Source organism: Panulirus ornatus, chromosome 19, assembly GCF_036320965.1.
Source record: "Panulirus ornatus isolate Po-2019 chromosome 19, ASM3632096v1, whole genome shotgun sequence".
In the NCBI taxonomy this organism is placed as follows: domain Eukaryota; kingdom Metazoa; phylum Arthropoda; class Malacostraca; order Decapoda; family Palinuridae; genus Panulirus; species Panulirus ornatus.
Genome location: NC_092242.1, coordinates 50845514 through 50866627, shown reverse-complemented (window position 1 = coordinate 50866627; position 21114 = coordinate 50845514). Strand labels below are relative to the sequence as shown.

Here is a 21114-nt window from a genome sequence, read left to right as displayed (position 1 = left end):
TGGGAAACAGAAGAAGGAGTCACGCGGGGAGTGCTCATCCTCCTCGAAGGCTCAGAGTAGGGTGCCTAAATGTGTGTGGATGTAACCAAGATGTGAAAAAAGGAGAGATAGGTAGTATGTTTGAGGAAAGGAACCTGGATGTTTTGGCTCAGAGTGAAACGAAGCTCAAGGGTAAAGGGGAAGAGTGGTTTGGGAATGTCTGGGGAGTAAAGTCAGGGGTTAGTGAGAGGACAAGAGCAAGGGAAGGAGTAGCAATACTCCTGAAACAGGAGTTGTGGGAGTATGTGATAGAATGTAAGAAAGTAAATTCTCGATTAATATGGGTAAAACTGAAAGTTGATGGAGAGAGATGGGTGATTATTGGTGCATATGCACCTGGGCATGAGAAGAAAGATCATGAGAGGCAAGTGTTTTGGGAGCAGCTGAATGAGTGTGTTAGTGGTTTGGATGCACGAGACCGGGTTATAGTGATGGGTGATTTGAATGCAAAGGTGAGTAATGTGGCAGTTGAGGGAATAATTGGTATACATGGGGTGTTCATTGTTGTAAATGGAAATGGTGAAGAGCTTGTAGATTTATGTGCTGAAAAAGGACTGATGATTGGGAATACCTGGTTTAAAAAGCGAGATATACATAAGTATACTTATGTAAGTAGGAGAGATGGCCAGAGAGCGTTATTGGATTACGTGTTAATTGACAGGCGTGCGAAAGAGAGACTTTTGGATGTTAATGTGCTGAGAGGTGCAACTGGAGGGATGTCTGATCATTATCTTGTGGAGGCTAAGGTGAAGATTTGTATGGGTTTTCAGAAAAGAAGAGTGAATGTTGGGGTGAAGAGGGTGGTGAGAGTAAGTGAGCTTGGGAAGGAGACCTGTGTAAGGAAGTACCAGGAGAGACTGAGTACAGAATGGAAAAAGGTGAGAACAATGGAAGTAAGGGGAGTGGGGGAGGAATGGGATGTATTTAGGGAATCAGTGATGGATTGCGCAAAAGATGCTTGTGGTATGAGAAGAGTGGGAGGTGGGTTGATTAGAAAGGGTAGTGAGTGGTGGGATGAAGAAGTAAGAGTATTAGTGAAAGAGAAGAGAGAGGCATTTGGACGATTTTTGCAGGGAAAAAATGCAATTGAGTGGGAGATGTATAAAAGAAAGAGACAGGAGGTCAAGAGAAAGGTGCAAGAGGTGAAAAAAAGGGCAAATGAGAGTTGGGGTGAGAGAGTATCATTAAATTTTAGGGAGAATAAAAAGATGTTCTGGAAGGAGGTAAATAAAGTGCGTAAGACAAGGGAGCAAATGGGAACTTCAGTGAAGGGCGCAAATGGGGAGGTGATAACAAGTAGTGGTGATGTGAGAAGGAGATGGAGTGAGTATTTTGAAGGTTTGTTGAATGTGTTTGATGATAGAGTGGCAGATATAGGGTGTTTTGGTCGAGGTGGTGTGCAAAGTGAGAGGGTTAGGGAAAATGTTTTGGTAAACAGAGAAGAGGTAGTGAAAGCTTTGCGGAAGATGAAAGCCGGCAAGGCAGCAGGTTTGGATGGTATTGCAGTGGAATTTATTAAAAAAGGGGGTGACTGTATTGTTGACTGGTTGGTAAGGTTATTTAATGTATGTATGACTCATGGTGAGGTGCCTGAGGATTGGCGGAATGCGTGCATAGTGCCATTGTACAAAGGCAAAGGGGATAAGAGTGAGTGCTCAAATTACAGAGGTATAAGTTTGTTGAGTATTCCTGGTAAATTATATGGGAGGGTATTTATTGAGAGGGTGAAGGCATGTACAGAGCATCAGATTGGGGAAGAGCAGTGTGGTTTCAGAAGTGGTAGAGGATGTGTGGATCAGGTGTTTGCTTTGAAGAATGTATGTGAGAAATACTTAGAAAAGCAAATGGATTTGTATGTAGCATTTATGGATCTGGAGAAGGCATATGATAGAGTTGATAGAGATGCTCTGTGGAAGGTATTAAGAATATATGGTGTGGGAGGAAAGTTGTTAGAAGCAGTGAAAAGTTTTTATCGAGGATGTAAGGCATGTGTACGTGTAGGAAGAGAGGAAAGTGATTGGTTCTCAGTGAATGTAGGTTTGCGGCAGGGGTGTGTGATGTCTCCATGGTAGTTTAATTTGTTTATGGATGGGGTTGTTAGGGAGGTAAATGCAAGAGTTTTGGAAAGAGGGGCAAGTATGAAGTCTGTTGGGGATGAGAGAGCTTGGGAAGTGAGTCAGTTGTTGTTCGCTGATGATACAGCGCTGGTGGCTGATTCATGTGAGAAACTGCAGAAGCTGGTGACTGAGTTTGGTAAAGTGTGTGGAAGAAGAAAGTTAAGAGTAAATGTGAATAAGAGCAAGGTTATTAGGTACAGTAGGGTTGAGGGTCAAGTCAATTGGGAGGTGAGTTTGAATGGAGAAAAACTGGAGGAAGTGAAGTGTTTTAGATATCTGGGAGTGGATCTGGCAGCGGATGGAACCATGGAAGCGGAAGTGGATCATAGGGTGGGGGAGGGGGCGAAAATTCTGGGGGCCTTGAAGAATGTGTGGAAGTCGAGAACATTATCTCGGAAAGCAAAAATGGGTATGTTTGAAGGAATAGTGGTTCCAACAATGTTGTATGGTTGCGAGGCGTGGGCTATGGATAGAGTTGTGCGCAGGAGGATGGATGTGCTGGAAATGAGATGTTTGAGGACAATGTGTGGTGTGAGGTGGTTTGATCGAGTGAGTAACGTAAGGGTAAGAGAGATGTGTGGAAATAAAAAGAGCGTGGTTGAGAGAGCAGAAGAGGGTGTTTTGAAGTGGTTTGGGCACATGGAGAGAATGAGTGAGGAAAGATTGACCAAGAGGATATATGTGTCGGAGGTGGAGGGAACGAGGAGAAGAGGGAGACCAAATTGGAGGTGGAAAGATGGAGTGAAAAAGATTTTGTGTGATCGGGGCCTGAACATGCAGGAGGGTGAAAGGAGGGCAAGGAATAGAGTGAATTGGAGCGATGTGGTATACCGGGGTTGACGTGCTGTCAGTGGATTGAATCAAGGCATTGAAGCGTCTGGGGTAAACCATGGAAAGCTGTGTAGGTATGTATATTTGCGTGTGTGGACGTATGTATACACATGTGTATGGGGGGGGGGTTGGGCCATTTCTTTCGTCTGTTTCCTTGCGTTACCTCACAAACGCGGGAGACAGCGACAAAGTATAATAAATATAAATAAAATAAATATATATATATATATATATATATATATATATATATATATATATACAGACATACACATATATACACATGTACATAATTCATACTTGCTGCCTTTATCCATTTCTGTCGCCACCCTCGCCACACATGAAATGACAACCCCCTCCCCCTGCACGCGCGTGAGGTAGCGCTAGGAAAAGACAAAAATGGCCAAATTCATTCACACTCAGTCTCTAGCTGTCGTGTATAATGCACCGAAACCACAGCTCCTTTTCCACATCCAGGCCCCACAAAACTTTCCATGGTTTACCCTAGAGGCTTCACATGCACTGGTTCAATCCACTGACAGCACGTCGACCCCAGTATACCACATTGTTCCAATTCACTCTATTCCTTGCATGCCTTTCACCCTCCAGCATGTTGAGGCCCTGATTACTCAAAATCTTTTTCACTCCATCTTTCCACCTCCAATTTGGTCTCCCACTTCTCCTCGTTCCCTCCACCTCTGACACGTATATCCCCTTTGTCAATCTTTCCTCACTCATTCTCTCCATGTGACCAAACCATTTCAAGACACCCTCTTCTGCTCTCTCAACCACACTCTTTTTATTATCACACATATCTCTTACCCTTTCATTACTTACTCGATCAAACCACCTCACACCACATATTGTCTTTAATCATCTAATTTCCAACACATCCACCCTCCTCCGCACAACCCTATCTATAGCCCATGCCTCGCAACCATATAACATTGTTGGAACCACTATTCCTTCAAACATACCCATTTTTGCTTTCCGAGATAATGTTCTTGCCTTCCACACATTTTTCAACACTCCCAGAACTTTTTCCCCCTCCCCCCCACCCTGTGACTCACTTCCACTTCCATGGTTCCATCTGATGCCAAATACTCCCAGATATCTAAAACACTTCACTTCCTCCAGCTTTTTCCCATTCAAACTTACCTCCCAGTTGACTTGTCCCTCAACCCTACTGAATCTAATAACCTTGCTCTTATTCACATTTACTCTCAACTTTCTTTCACACACTTTACCAAACTCAGTCACCAACTTTTGCAGTTACTCACCTGAATCAGCCACCAGCACTGTATCATCAGCGAACAACAACTGACTCGCTTCCTAGGCCCTCTCATCCACAACAGACTGCATACTTGCCCCTCTCTCCAAAACTCCTTCATTCACCTCCCTAACCACCCCATCCATAAACAAATTAAAGAGTCATAAGGACATCACACACCCTTGCTACAAACCAACATTCACTGGGAACCAATCACTCTCTTCCTACTCCTACGCATGCCTTACATCCTTGGTGAAAACTTTTCACTGCTTCTAGCAACTTACCTCCCATACCACATACTCTTTAAAACCTTCCACAAAGCATCTCTATCAACCCCATCATATGCCTTCTCCAGATCCATAAATACTACATACAAATCCATCAGTTTTTCCAAGTATTTCTCACATACATTCTTCAAAGCAAACACCTGATCCACACATCCTCAACCACGTCTGAAACAACACTGCTCTTCCCCAATCTGATGCTTTGTACATGCCTTTACCTTCTCAATCAATATTCTTCCAAATAATTTCCCATAAATACTCAACAAACGTATGCCTCTGTAATTTAAGCACTCACCTTTATTCCCTTTGCCTTTGTACAATGACACTATGCATGCATTCCGCCAATCCTCAGGCACTTCACTATGATCTATACATACAATAAATATCCTTATCAACCAATTAACAACACAGTCATCCCCTTTTTTTAATAACTTCCACTGCAATCCCATCTTCTGCAAAGCTTTCACTATCTCTTCTGTTTTTATTTTCTATATCATCTTCCTTTCATTTTTCTGCTTTTCTCGATTTCCTAATGCATTGCTTCCACCCTGGCTGTTCCATTGCAGCAGTTATTAATGAAGCAATATCCCCCTCTTATCCTGTCACTAGTGGTCTCATGGGTCTGAACTATTACCTACTTTCCTCTCTCTATAAATAGTTTCCTCTCTTGTTTCTCTAACTCCATTCACTCGTACTGATGATTCCACTTTGCATACTTCACCTCACTCCTCCTCCCTTCTTTCTTTTAATATTCATCATCTTTCTTGCACTAAAAATATTTCTTATTTCAACTTGGAACTGTGCAGTACTGCCGTGAGGAGAAGCAGCGATCTGGATAAAGTTAATTAGGCTAAGATGCAATTTCCCCCATACCTCTTTCACTGTTACTCATTTCTCTCTGTTCAGTTTCAAAGCACAGTTCAACCTTGTAATAACATATACATATTAGGCATAACACTATCCTCAACTCTATCCTAGAAATCCTTTAGAATCATCACAAATATGTTTCTCAAAAGCTGGGTGTGTTATATAGGTGCCATAATTATTTTTCTTAAGAACAACTATTTCCTATTTACAGGAGTTTTACATGCCCAATCAACGAGTACAGCTCACATACCTGGGTTGGTGATTTCTTAATGTCTCTGTTAGCAAGAAAGGAATCAAAAGCCTTAATTCTCATCAATTTTCTTAAAATAATCTCTCTTTAACCACTCTTTTCTGTACATTGTGGTATTTTTGCTGTCTTCCCATTCTTCAGGTACTGTTATGGCTACTGTTCTTACAAGTTATACGCATGCATTCCTGCCACATAGGATTGGAGTCAAGGTATGTATCTCTGCTACTTCCCAAAGACTATGAAAACTGACTTCAAGAGAAATGACCATTATAATACCTCATTCTTCCCTTGAACAATTAAGCTGCAGCATTTTCCTTCTTTTGACTTTCCCATTTTTTCTATAAACTTTCTATCTTTAACTCAGATTAACAAAAACCTGTGGAGACTGGACTGATTTCCATGTTCTATTTCTCTTACATTTTTTCTTTTCATATGAGATGATCTTGACTGAGACATGATTGCCTATGCCATTTTGGTCGCTGTAAAAAGAAAAAAAGGGTATCTCTATCATAACATTATAAGAATTTCACTGACTCTTCTTGGTGCCAAAACTATAAGTAACAAATTTTCTGTATGAAATATTTTGGAGCATTAAATGCTCTTAGCTAACTTTTGACTGCCCCCATTTAGTCTGAGATGAGGAAGCTTACAAAACACGATTTCGATGCACACCAACTGGGGCTAAATAGAACGCCTACCACAGCCAAAGGCTCCTATATATCTGTCCTATCTGAAAAAAATTGCTACTGGCTTCATTCTAGTCATAAAGATAACATAATGGTTCTGTTACAAAAGTTCCTTCAAAATGTCTTAGAAGAGCCTGAAAAGATTATGAATCCATCTGGTAGTTTCTTTCAGTGGATGGACATACATTATATAAAAGATCACCTCTGAAACATTTTCAAAGTATCATCTATTTATTTGATGAAAAAAATCACCCAAGCAAGAAGTTTACAAAACCTAAAATTTGACGCTAGATCCCTCTTTTATGGTGACGACAGTAAACTTTAGAGTTCAATGAAATTTGAGAATGAACTGGCACTTCAAAAATATTGAATCCTCTTTACCAGGGTTTTTTTATACACATTTTTGGGCTACAAGAGTCACTAAACCTTAAAAACTGATCAGTTTAAGAATTTTCAGTATCTCCATCAAATGATGAAAATAATCAAAGCACAAGCATTTGAAACAAATGTTATGGCAGTGATCCTACAGCTTCAAATTGGAGAAAATCATAAAAGAGTAAAAGGATGCTGACCTCTGCAACTAAACGACCCAACTGATAAGTCGTGTCTAATGAGAAGATTCATTTGAAGGATGGTGAACCTAATGTCATTTTGGGCATGATAATCTTAGAAGACCTAGATTGTCTGCCTAGATATTACCTAGATACTAAAGTCAAGGTAGGTAAAGATGCTAAAGTGAACTGTTTTTATGATGCTGATGAGGCAAGATAAATAAAGAGGAAGAAAATGACATGAACTTTGTTCATAAAGGCATGTACAGATGCAGTTTTTCATCAAAAACTGAACCCTTTGACCTGCCTTCAAAATGTTCCGATAAAAAATTACTGGGGAACCATCATATCTTTCCTCTTGATATGCCAAAAATTCATAGCTTAAGTCCATATATCTTCTTTTAGTTACCCTCTGGAGAATGGGAGCCCCATCCAAAGCTTAACATGTCTGTCCAAACTCTCGTTAGGTCCAAAGTGCTTCTCCAAGATATTCATTGCTGAGCCATCACATCCAAACCGGAAATTTTGTGGTAAAACTCTAATACATCTGTTTCCTTTACAATGAGAATTGTGGTAGGTAACTTGGCAATCCAAAGGAGCTGGGCATCCCCATCCTATTTACCAGTTTGCAGGGTTGAGATGTGAAATCCTAGTTCTGCTAACATTCCCAACTACAGGTGTGTGTGACATGGAAGATGAACGTACCTTATCAAACAAGGAAACTGGGAATTGAAGGTAATGAAGAGAAACAGACTGACAGAATTTGTACAAGACAACTTCTCGATTAGATGATGTGATGCCATAAATCTGGAGGTCCAGGTCATCAGATGCTCACTACTAGTTTGCAATATGCATTCAAAAGAGAATTTCATACTTGGTTCTACAAAATCTAAGTCCTGCTTTTTACAAGACACTATCCTGGTGTTAGATGCAAGTATCATACTATAAAGCACCATGTCAGTCTTACATCCATCACTGCAAACATACAAAGACGCAACAGTCCAAACACAAATGCCCTTGCTGCCTCTGCTGTCAACTCCTGCTGAAGACACAAAATATCTAATTCCCTATTGTCTAATATTAACCCAGCATAAAGAACACCTTAGCATTTCTTCTATCTTTAGAAGTGCTCTGGGAATGCAGCAAACTGATTGCTGGAGGTTTTCCATAATTGTACCCTGTGGCTACAACAACAAAAACATCTTTCACAAAAGCAATAATTCCATCACCTCATATTTCATGCTTATTTGCCATTTCCCGCATTAATGATGCAACAACAGGAACAGACAAAGAAACCAATCATTTGTCCACAGTCATGCTCTAAGTGTTATGTACAAAGCAATGACACTAATAAAACCAGAGCCCTTCATGTGGCTTTTCCTGACTGTTTCATATGCCCTGGTTCAGTCTATTAAGAGCAATTTGCCTGTTTTCTCAGTATCTATCACCTCACTCACACTTTTATTTTCAAATTTCTGTATCTTCATTAGTCTTGTCATTCATTCAAAAACAATTTCTAGCCCCTGACCACTAAAAGTATAAAGGCTGTACATATTACTATTATTCCTATGAGTCCACGGGGAAAATGAAACACGAAAAGTTCCCAAGTGCACTTTCGTGTAATAATCACATCATCAGGGGAGATACAAAAAAGAAATATAACAGTCATTTGATATACATCGAAGAGACGAAGCTAGGACGCCATTTGGTAAACATGAGAAATTATTACATGTGATCATTACACGAAAGTGCACTTGGGAACTTTTAGCGTTTCATTTTCCCTGTGGACTTGTAGGAATATCTTGATCACATTCAAAATTGTGATCCTTTCCAATATTACTATTATATGATCTGACAACCCCATGTCTAAACCCCACATCATTACCCTACTAGTCACATCATTCCTTTCCATAAGCACAGTATTCATGATCCTGTCTACTCTCTTCTCTTTTCTTACATCATGCATGTTGAAAATATGCATTTGTAACATATCTTCTCATATTCTGGATATTTGGTCCTCACAATAATTTTCAACTTTAAAAAATTACAAGATGAATATATGTGATTATCTACACGTATAACAAAATCCACTCATTCAATATAACCTTAGGAGGAATACATCAATATACCAGGAGAGAGCTCTGTCAATAAAAAGAAGAAAAAAAAAAAAAAGATTAAAAAAAAAACCCAAAAGTTTACAACTCACTTGAGCATATAATTAAGAACTCTTGAGGCTTTTGGTATCTAGGCAGTATGCATGTTGTAGCAATCAATAGCTAAATGACTGTCAAGTTACAATCTATACATCTCATTCAAACAATACAAAAACTCTATTATCTGAAAATGAGTTATATGAAGCAATATCATTACAGGGGAGGAAAATCAGATGTGGATCACAGTTACTGACAATGAGGCACTTGACCAATCAACTTGTTGTGAATGCGTTGAAATAATTGTTACTGACCAAAGAAGAAAAACAGAATAAATTACTTTTTTGGTGTTGTAGTTGGTTAACAACGAAAAAGGCCCAAACTGTGAGTAACATGATACAAAACAATTCTGAATTGTGATGAAAGTTAAATGATTTACAAACTGCAGTGTAAATGCATTTTTGATAAACAGTTACATAACCACAGGTCACAAGCTAAACTATTAGGAAGCTTCAACTAGATCAGAAAATCTTAAGGTTCTTTTAACATTATTCAAAATTTTATGAAATTAAAAGTTATATAAAATGTAAACATTTAAGTATTTGTACAAGACTATATTTCTTGTGTTATTTGTTTGTTGCACATAAGTTTCCACCTAGTGTTTAATGTGCCTCCTCATCAATAACTTTTAATACAGTGATAATACCATAGGTCAAATACCTTAACTGTTTTGATTCATCATAAGTACTAATATTTTACATAATCTAAAATGAAATGTATAATGCAATGCAGGACCGTGCTGCAATTAGTCTTCCACTTCTTTGTCGAAACCCTACCTATCTAAGTCAATACCCAAATGTGAGGAAAAAAAGACAGTACAAAAGAAAGGCAGCCATAAAGTAAAATATTGAAATTAACTTCAGCATGAGATGTGGAATATCTTAATTTAGACAAAAAATCTATTGATCTCTCTATCTATCTATGTATCTATCTATACTTCTGATGCCTGTTCCAGCTGGAACTCCCTCATGGCAGTGAAAAACAGTGAAAACAAAAATGATGTATACTCAAAAAGACTTTTAACCTTGGATATAGCTTTTCATAATGCATTGAACATAGATGGGCTATAATACCACTAGGTTGAGGTAAAACGAAAAATAAAACAGGCAAGGAAAGAGATTCTCCTTATATGAATGTACTGTCACTAAAACTAAGAGGAGGCAGAAAATGGTACTACTGTTAAATAACTATTTGGGTAATTTAACTAGACTGGTGCCTTAGATGAAAATTAACAACATAATCTGCATTAGCTCGCTGGACAGATATAGTGAATGGATCTGCAGGATGGAATGTAAATGCTACAAGTCTTCGGGCAGATGATGAAGCTACAGTAGATCCTGGGAGACCAGCTCGGCCTGCATTAATGCTGAACTTGATGAGACCTGAATCACGTCCATAAAATCTATGGAAAATAAAATTTTGTTACAATTTAGAAAACTGGACCTGGATTACATATCATGTTGGAGAAAGAGATTATTGATGAGACATGAACCACATCCATAAAATCTATGGAAAATAATTTTTTTCATGATTTAGGAAATTGGATCTGGATTACATACTATGTTGGAGAAAGAGATTACAGCACAAAGCAAATTAAATTGTAGGAAGAGTCAAATTATGCTCAGTATTATGTTCTTGCCTTTGAATTGGAGAAGGCATTTGAAATTCTCCTCTAACATCATAATTACTGCATATCTTTGCAACTGCCAAAAACATACACCCACTTTTTTATCTGTTGACTACTTTGGCCCTTGCACTTTGTTTACCATAATGCAGTTTCCAAAGGGAAGGAAAAATCATATGCAATGGCTTATAAAGTCTATAGAAGCAAGAAACAAGGGTTAATTTAGCAATGTGAAGGCTGACAGCAGTATGGTCTATTCATCAGTATTCTCTTATTAATTAAAGACTTTTGTGACATTTCGTAAAGGATCTGAGGTTGATGATCTATAAGTAAGCTTTAAGTTCCAGATGTATGATCAGATCATCAGAGACTGAATGCAAGGATAAAGAGAGCTCCCCTGGTTTCTTGATACCTTTATGTGTTGGGAAGGATTGAATGGACTATGCACTGAAGTCATGTCTGTGTGCTCTGTACAGTCCATGAAAAAAAGTCAGAGCTATTAACAAGTATGAAAATCAAGGATATTTTTCATTCATCCATAATTCATCAGGAGGAATAAAGAAATTACATACTGTGAGTCTCTTACCACTGAAGCTGAATGTAGGTATGTGGTGGCTTCTATGTCACCTGAAGAGGATTGTATCATCTTATTTTAATAACTTAAGATTCACTGGAGGTTGCCTGAGGATCCAGGAGTGGCAACCTAATATATTCAACTTGTGGCACTCTCTCTCTCCTATTTGCCCTCAACTATAATTAGGTGAAAGACTATTGCATTTCGTACTTATCATGTTAGTGGAAATGATGAAATGATTTGGTGGACTTTAGATATTTTTTTTCATGAAGCATATATTTTCATACTTCAGATATGATGCAAAAGTGACCCCTGAAAACCTTGGCATGGAAATGGAACTTGAGTTTTATGACCATGGAACTCTCCTGAGGATGTTGATTTAGGAAATTAAGCTTAAGTAATATGGTCTGGCTCTGTGTATTTTAGGAATTTTGAGAAGTTGAAATCTTCAAAATTTCATGAAAAGGTGAAAAGATATCTTATTCAGAAAATTTTGATACCTTAGACTATGGCTATATTACTTTCTAAAATCAATCATAAGTGAGTTTAAATTTTTTTTTAAATGGAGGCATATTAGAGTACTGAGACACTGAAAGAAAAACAAGAGAAAGCTTATTAAAAAAAAATGGAAATTAACTAAATATATCACTATCACATTAGTAACAGGATATAAAGGAAGTAAACTTATGAACATCACTGAAGAAAAACGTGGGAAGACTGAAAAGCAGCATGTAAAACAAATTAGGAGGAAGACTGTTAAAATCAATATTAAAAACCAACAAAGTAAAAAATTTTTCTTGTGTGACAGTTGTTAAAAAGATTCAAAGGTATCAATCCTATCAGAATAATTTCCCATTAGCTACTTCTAAATGAAGATGAAGAAATCCTCAAAGACCTAAATCCAAACATTCTCAGTGTAAAAAGAATAACAAAGAAAGTTGATGGTAAAGAAATGAATACAAATACCATGACTTGACAGTCCAGAAATACCCTATGGGCCAGAGGGATGTCAGTGTCAAACTATACGTCCCATTCCCAATTCAATGTTATAAAGAGGTGCAAGAGGTGAAAAAAAGGGCAAATGAGAGTTGGGGTGAGAGACTATCAGTAAATTTTAGGGAAAATAAAAAGATGTTCTGGAAGGAGGTAAATAGGGTGCGTAAGACAAGGGAGCAAATGGGAACTTCAGTGAAGGGCGCAAATGGGGAGGTGATAACAAGTAGCGGTGATGTGAGAAGGAGATGGAATGAGTATTTTGAAGGTTTGTTGAATGTGTCTGATGACAGAGTGGCAGATATAGGGTGTTTTGGTCGAGGTGGTGTGCAAAGTGAGAGGGTTAGGGAAAATGATTTGGTAAACAGAGAAGAGGTAGTAAAAGCTTTGCGGAAGATGAAAGCCGGCAAGGCAGCAGGTTTGGATGGTATTGCAGTGGAATTTATTAAGAAAGGGGGTGACTGTATTGTTGACTGGTTGGTAAGGTTATTTAATGTATGTATGACTCATGGTGAGGTGCCGGAGGATTGGCGGAATGCGTGCATAGTGCCATTGTACAAAGGCAAAGGGGATAAGAGTGAGTGCTCAAATTACAGAGGTATAAGTTTGTTGAGTATTCCTGGTAAATTATATGGGAGGGTATTGATTGAGAGGGTGAAGGCATGTACAGAGCATCAGATTGGGGAAGAGCAGTGCGGTTTCAGAAGTGGTAGAGGATGTGTGGATCAGGTGTTTGCTTTGAAGAATGTATGTGAGAAATACTTAGAAAAGCAAATGGATTTGTATGTAGCATTTATGGATCTGGAGAAGGCATATGATAGAGTTGATAGAGATGCTCTGTGGAAGGTATTAAGAATATATGGTGTGGGAGGCAAGTTGTTAGAAGCAGTGAAAAGTTTTTATCGAGGATGTAAGGCATGTGTACGTGTAGGAAGAGAGGAAAGTGATTGGTTCTCAGTGAATGTAGGTTTGCGGCAGGGGTGTGTGATGTCTCCATGGTTGTTTAATTTGTTTATGGATGGGGTTGTAAGGGAGGTAAATGCAAGAGTCCTGGAAAGAGGGGCAAGTATGAAGTCTGTTGGGGATGAGAGAGCTTAGGAAGTGAGTCAGTTGTTGTTCGCTGATGATACAGCGCTGGTGGCTGATTCATGTGAGAAACTGCAGAAGCTGGTGACTGAGTTTGGTAAAGTGTGTGGAAGAAGAAAGTTGAGAGTAAATGTGAATAAGAGCAAGGTTATTAGGTACAGTAGGGGTGAGGGTCAAGTCAATTGGGAGGTGAGTTTGAATGGAGAAAAACTGGAGGAAGTGAAGTGTTTTAGATATCTGGGAGTGGATCTGTCAGCGGATGGAACCATGGAAGCGGAAGTGGATCATAGGGTGGGGGAGGGGGGCGAAAATTTTGGGAGCCTTGAAAAATGTGTGGAAGTCGAGAACACTATCTCGGAAAGCAAAAATGGGTATGTTTGAGGGAATAGTGGTTCCAACAATGTTGTATGGTTGCGAGGCGTGGGCTATGGATAGAGATGTGCGCAGGAGGATGGATGTGCTGGAAATGAGATGTTTGAGGACAATGTGTGGTGTGAGGTGGTTTGATCGAGTAAGTAACGTAAGGGTAAGAGAGATGTGTGGAAATAAAAAGAGCGTGGTTGAGAGAGCAGAAGAGGGTGTTTTGAAATGGTTTGGGCACATGGAGAGAATGAGTGAGGAGAGATTGACCAAGAGGATATATGTGTCGGAGGTGGAGGGAACGAGGAGAAGAGGGAGACCAAATTGGAGGTGGAAAGATGGAGTGAAAAAGATTTTGTGTGATCGGGGCCTGAACATGCAGGAGGGTGAAAGGAGGGCAAGAAATAGAGTGAATTGGAGTCATGTGGTATACAGGGGTTGACGTGCTGTCAGTGGATTGAAGCAAGGCATGTGAAGCGTCTGGGGTAAACCATGGAAAGCTGTGTAGGTATGTATATTTGCGTGTGTGGACGTGTGTATGTACATGTGTATGGGGGGGGGGGGGGTTGGGCCATTTCTTTCGTCTGTTTCCTTGCGCTACCTCGCAAACGCGGGAGACGGCGACAAAGTATAAAAAAAAAAAAAAAAAAAAAAAAAAAAAAAAAAAAAAAAATGTCATCTGTATAAGCATGCAAAGGATAAATGTAAGAGCAATTAAAGTAAATGTGAGGTCTGTAAGGAATCCTTTTAGACATCCTATGTATGTCCAGAAGTAAATAACTACTGTAATTGTGGGGTTATAAACCCATCTATAAAAAAAATTTCAATCAATCTAAAAGGGAACAACAGAGTTATACTCCCAGTGGTCTGCCGTTATAGCAAAATGTCACTACATGAGTAGCTGAAACACTCAGTATAAGCGGGGGGTTACACTTCAGAAGCCAAAGTTCCCTAATCTAATTCTCGTGTATGGATTACACCCAAAACAGCTTACTATACCATATACCACACTCTGATTCAGCAACTGTTGCTATTTCATTAGTAAATCAGACCACATTTAATGATTCTTACTGAAACTGCTGGTGAAGATGGATTGCTGTAGGTAGTGGTGGGGTAGGATGGTGTACAGTGAGCAGTTTGTTGAGCCTTTTAAAATAAGTTTATCCACTTCAGAAGCTGTCATGGGAAAATTTGATGATATGGGAGGAGAGCTAAGGGAAAGAGCAGTACCATGTAAAAGAGTTATTGGGTCCCTTAATGGAATAATGAAGGGGAGAGGTGTACGTATGGAAGTAAACAGAGGATAAAGGGACTGTATAATCCTCCCAACCCTGACATATGCAGCCCAAACATGGACACTGAATATGGTAATAGAGGTCTAGAATCCAGGTGGTGGAAAAGAGATATCTGAGAGGAGCATATGGTATGACTAGATGGAATGAAGAAATAAAAGGGTGTATGAGAGATGTGATATGGTAGGGAATGCAAAGGGAATGAATTCTGAAGTGGTGGATTGAATAAAATGTACTTCTTTGAGGTGGTTTGGGCATGTGGAAAGAATGCAAGATGGGGAGTTTACGAGGAGAGTGTATGATGGTAAAATTGAAAGGGGCTGGTGTGACAGGACATGGGGAAATAAGTGGAAGAATACTACAGGGAGAGAAATGATGGAAGAATGCATAGAATAGTGTGTGCAAGGGAGGCATGTAAGGACAGGGATAAGTGGAGACTCTTTTGCTGTAGCCACCCTCGTGATGAGAGTTTCTGGAGACAATGGACATCAGAGGTATAGATAGATAGATAAATAGATAGATAGATAGAAGTAATTGTTTGTTAATGCCTTTGGCCATTATGTTATCCATCTTAACATTTTTGCTATCTATCTTAACATTTTCGATTAGGTAGATCTCACTTTTTTGGCAACTTAAGAATATGAAAACTTTGTGTTCCTTATAATGTAACCATCACAGGCTTGAAAATGATAAGAATTAAGATCTATTTTGCATTCATTTAATTATAAAAGGCATTATTTATTTATCTATTTTGCTTTGTCGCTGTCTCCCACGTTAGCGAGGTAGCGCAAGGAAACAGACGAAAGAATGGCCCAACCCGCCCACATACACATGTATATACATACATGTCCACACATGCACAATATACATACCTATACATCTCAATGTACACACATATATGCACACACAGACATATACATATATACACATGTACATAATTCATACTGTCTGCCTTTATTTGTTCCCATCGCCACCTCGCCACACATGGAATAACAACCCCCTCCCCCCTCATGTGTGCCAGGTAGCTCTAGGAAAAACACCAAAGGCCCCATTCGTTCACACTCAGTCTCTAGCTGTCATGTAATAATGCACCGAAACCACAGCTCCCTTTCCACATCCAGGCCCCACACACTTTCCATGGTTTACCCCAGACGCTTCACATGCCCTGGTTCAATCCATTGACAGCACGTCGACCCCGGTATACCACATCGTTCCAATTCACTCTTTTCCTTACACGCCTTTCACCCTCCTCCATGTTCAGGCCCCGATCACTCAAAATCTTTTTCACTCCATCTTTCCACCTCCAATTTGGTCTTCCACTTGTCCTCGTTCCCTCCACCTCTGACACATATATCCTCTTGGTCAGTCTTTCCCCACTCATTCTCTCCATGTGACCAAACCATTTCAAAACACCCTCTTCTGCTCTCTCAACCACACTCTTTTTATTTCCAAACATCTCTCTCACCCTTACATTACTTACTCGATCAAACCACCTCACACCACATATTGTCCTCAAACATCTCATTTCCAGCACATCCACCCTCCTGCGCACAACTCTATCCATAGCCCACACCTCGCAACCACACAACATTGTTGGAACCACTATTCCTTCAAACATACCCATTCTTGCTTTCCGAGATAATGTTCTCGACTTCCAAACATTCTTCAAGGCTCCCAGAATTTTCGCCCCCTCCCCCACCCTATGATTCACTTCTGCTTCCATGGTTCCATCCGCTGCCAGATCCACTCCCAGATATCTAAAATACTTCACTTCCTCCAGCTTTTCTCCATTCAAACTTACCTCCCAATTGACTTGACCCTCAACCCTACTGTACCTAATAACCTTGCTCTTATTCACATTTACTCTTAACTTTCTTCTTCCCACACACTTTACCAAACTCAGTCACTAGCTTCTGCAGTTTCTTACATGAATCAGCCACCAGCGCTGTATCATCAGCGAACAACAACTGACTCACTTCCCAAGCTCTCTCATCCACAACAGACTGCATACTTGCCCCTCTTTCCAAAATTCTTGCATTCACCTCCCTAACAACCCCACCCATAAACAAATTAAACAACCATGGAGACATCACACACCCCTGCCGCAGACCTACATTCACTGAGAACCAATCACTTTCCTCTCTTCCTACACGTACACATGCCTTACATCCTCGATAAAAACTTTTCACTGCTTCTAACAACTTGCCTCCCACACCATATATTCTTAAAACCTTCCACAGGGCATCTCTATCAACTCTTATCATATGCCTTCTCCAGATCCATAAATGCTACATACAAATCCATTTGTTTTTCTAAGTATTTCTCGCATACATTCTTCAAAGCAAACACCTGATCCACACATCCTCTACCACTTCTGAAACCACACTGCTCTTCCCCAATCTGATGCTCTGTACATGCCTTCACCCTCTCAATCAATACCCTCCCATATAATTTACCAGGAATACTCAACAAACTTATACCTCTGTAATTTGAGCACTCACTCTTATCCCCTTTGCCTTTGTACAATGGCACTATGCAAGCATTCCGCCAATCCTCAGGCACCTCACCATGAATCAAACATACATTAAATAACCTTACCAACCAGTCAACAATACAGTCACCCCCTTTTTTAATAAATTCCACTGCAATACCATCCAAACTTGCTGCTTTGCCAGCTTTCATCTTCCGCAAAGCTTTTACTACCTCTTCTTTATTTACCAAATCATTTTCCCTAACCCTCTCACTTTGCACACCACCTCGACCAAGACACCCCACATCTGCCACTCTATCATCAAACACATTCAACAAACCTTCAAAATACTCACTCCATCTCCTCACATCACCACTACTTGTTATCACCTCCCCATTAGCCCCCTTCACTGAAGTTCCCATTTGCTCCCTTGTCTTACGCACTTTATTTACCTCCTTCTAAAACATCTTTCTATTCTCCCTGAAATTTAATGATACTCTCTCACCCCAACTCTCATTTGCCCTCTTTTTCACCTCTGCACCTTTCTCTTGACCTCCTGCCTCTTTCTTTTATACCTCTCCCACTCATTTGCATTTTTTCCCTGCAAAAATTGTTCAAATGCCTCTCTCTTCTCTTTCACTAATAATCTTACTTCTTCATTCCACCACTCACTACCTTTTCTAATCAACCCACCTCCCACGCTTCTCATGCCACAAGCATCTTTTGTGCAAGCCATCACTGCTTCCCTAAATACATCCCATTCCTCCCCCACTCCCCTTACCTCCTTTGTTCTCACCTTTTTCCATTCTGTACTCAGTCTCTCCTGGTACTTCCTCACACAAGTCTCCTTCCCAAGCTCACTTACTCTCACCACTCTCTTCACCCCAACATTCTCTCTTCTTTTCTGAAAACCCCCACAAATCTTCACCTTCGCTTCCACAAGATAATGATCAGATATCCCTCCAGTTGCACCTCTCAGCACATTAACATCCAAAAGTCTCTCTTTCGTGCGTCTATCAATTAACACCTAATCCAATAACGCTCTCTGGCCATCTCTCCTACTTACATACGTATACTTATGTATATCTCGCTTTCTAAACCAGGTATTCCCAATCACCAGTCCTTTTTCAGCACATAAATCTACAAGCTCTTCACCATTTCCATTTACAACACTGAACACTCCATGTATACCAATTATTCCCTCAACTGCCACATTACTCACCTTTGCATTCAAATCACCCATCACTATAACCCGGTCTTGTGCATCAAAACCACTAACACACTCATTCAGCTGTTCCCAAAACACTTGCCTCTCATGATCTTTCTTCTCATGCCCAGGTGCATATGCACCAATAATCACCCATCTCTCTCCATCAACTTTCAGTTTTACCCATATCAATCTAGAGTTTCCTTTCTTCCACTCTATCACAAACTCCCACAACTCCTGATTCAGGAGTAGTGCTACTCCTTCCCTTGCTCTTGTCCTCTCACTAACCCCTGACTTTACTCCCAAGACATTCCCAAACCACTCTTCCCCTTTACCCTTTAGCTTCGTTTCACTCAGAGCCAAAACATCCAGGTTCCTTTCCTCAAACATACTACCTATCTCTCCTTTTTTCACATCTTGGTTACATCCACACACATTTAGACACCCCAATCTGAGCCTTCGAGGAGGATGAGCACTCCTCGCGTGACTCCTTCTTCTGTTTCCCCTTTTAGAAAGTTAAAATACAAGGAGGGGAGGGTTTCTGGCCCCCCGCTCCCGTCCCCTTTAGTCGCCTTCTACGACACGTGAGGAATGCGTGGGAAGTATTCTTAATCCCCTATCCCCAGGGATAAGGCATTATAACTGAAAAATCTTGAAATATATTTACATATATCATTACTGAAAAGAATGATAGAAAAAATGCAAATTTTCTTCAAATCTTTTGCTATTGTGAACACTTAAGTGTTTTTCTACAAATTTCTATCCCAATTCTCAAATGTCAGTCTTATGAATCATCATTCCGTGAGCTATTGCTCTGTAAGGACCCCCTGTACTCAAAAAATATGAGTTGCAGAGGGAAGTAAGGATGTAAATACAACTTTCCCAAAGATATCTTTAGCTGATGCACTCAAGAACTTTGCTCTCTTGGAACAATACTAGCTCAGCTATCAAAGCTCTCCCTCCAAGTAAAGGAAAAGAACCAAAAGCATTGCCTAATGACACTCCTAAACCTCCTCAATCTTATATTGGTGGTAAATCAAGTGTTTCTGTTATCCTCTATGGGGGTATTATTCTCATGTCCTTTTGAGGGAGCATCATTTGAATGCTTCCTCTGAGAGGAGTATAACTTCATTACTTCTGCTTGGGAATGCCTTCAGATGTTCCTTCTAAGAATATATTTTGGGCACTCCTTCACACAGACACCAAAGAGCACTTATCAACTGTTCCCATGAACCAAAAATTGAGTAAGTGTAAATCATCTAACTCAAAATCAGCTAGTCTTGAGTTAAGTTGTGAGAATGAGTCCCTGGATGATGACATAGAAGATCCATCCAGTCATCTAATATAGTACCTCACTATCATTCTAAACCAGTAAAGTCATCAGCAGGCAAATTTCTTTCAAACCATACTGTTAGTAAAAGTAAAAACTGTGAGGTCAATTTCCAGCCCCCCACTCCCAACCCTTTTAGTTACCTTCTACGACATGCAAGGAGTATATGGGAAGTATTCTTTCTCCCCTAACCCTAGGAATAATATACATACTGTCATGTAGTCAGGTGCAGTTTTTCAATCCCCTTTATTAGTAAATACATGCACAACATTTGCCCTCTTCCATGTATTTGGAACTACAGAGGCTTGAGAAACTCTTCAGAATGAGATATTCGTAATTTCTTAAGAATTTGATGATGGAACTGCAGAGGAATAAGGTTCCAATAAGAAGATCTTTAAGTTCTATGGAACAAAACTGACCCTAAAATAATTCCCATTATGATATCAAACAAGAAAATAAGAGCTGAACCCTTGGATACAGCAATATGTCTCATAAATATGATCCTCCACCTGGTAATAAGGATAAAGGCAGAGCTGGCATTATTTTGAAATAAAAAATCAATCGTGGTGTAACTCCTTTGAGGAATACTTTAAAAGTGACAGTATTACATGTAAATCTGAAAACATAAATTACTATCTCCTCCATATATCTCCCTCCATAAGGAGAACTTATGCAAACGAATAATGAGACTTCATGAATAAACTACCAATTCCTTTTCTTCTGCTCTGAGAATACAGGAACAGAGATACATATGGAGATTATCTGAGGACTTGCCATCAAACTCTGACATAAGTATTTCTAATGATGATGGCTATACTTGCCATAATATTCATGTTGGAAAACTTCCGGCTGTCAACCTTTCTGCCTGTTTCCATGACAATTTTCTAGATTTTAATAGCTGAATTGCAAATCAGAAAATTCTTTACCAAATAACCTTCCTAGATGGAAAGGGACAGCTAATTAGGACAAATATAAAAATGAATTTTAATCACACTTAATAGATTATGTATTTTCTGCTCATAAAGAAGTGTATGGTTATACCCTAAACATTGTCTACGCTGCAGCCCAACAAAGCA

At 39.6% G+C, this 21114-nt stretch overlaps 1 protein-coding gene across 1 annotated transcript in view; it reads right to left on the bottom strand.

Annotated features, from left to right (window-relative positions):
- Positions 1-5016: 5016 nt before the first annotated feature.
- abo (de-etiolated protein 1 abo) overlaps positions 5017-21114 on the bottom strand; it is a 91082-nt gene continuing 74984 nt past the window's right edge. Inside the window, exon 10 of the mRNA XM_071673836.1 lies at positions 5017-10504. Coding sequence (XP_071529937.1) covers positions 10303-10504 — 202 coding nt within the window. The 3' untranslated portion in view covers positions 5017-10302. The remainder of the gene's footprint in view (positions 10505-21114) is intronic.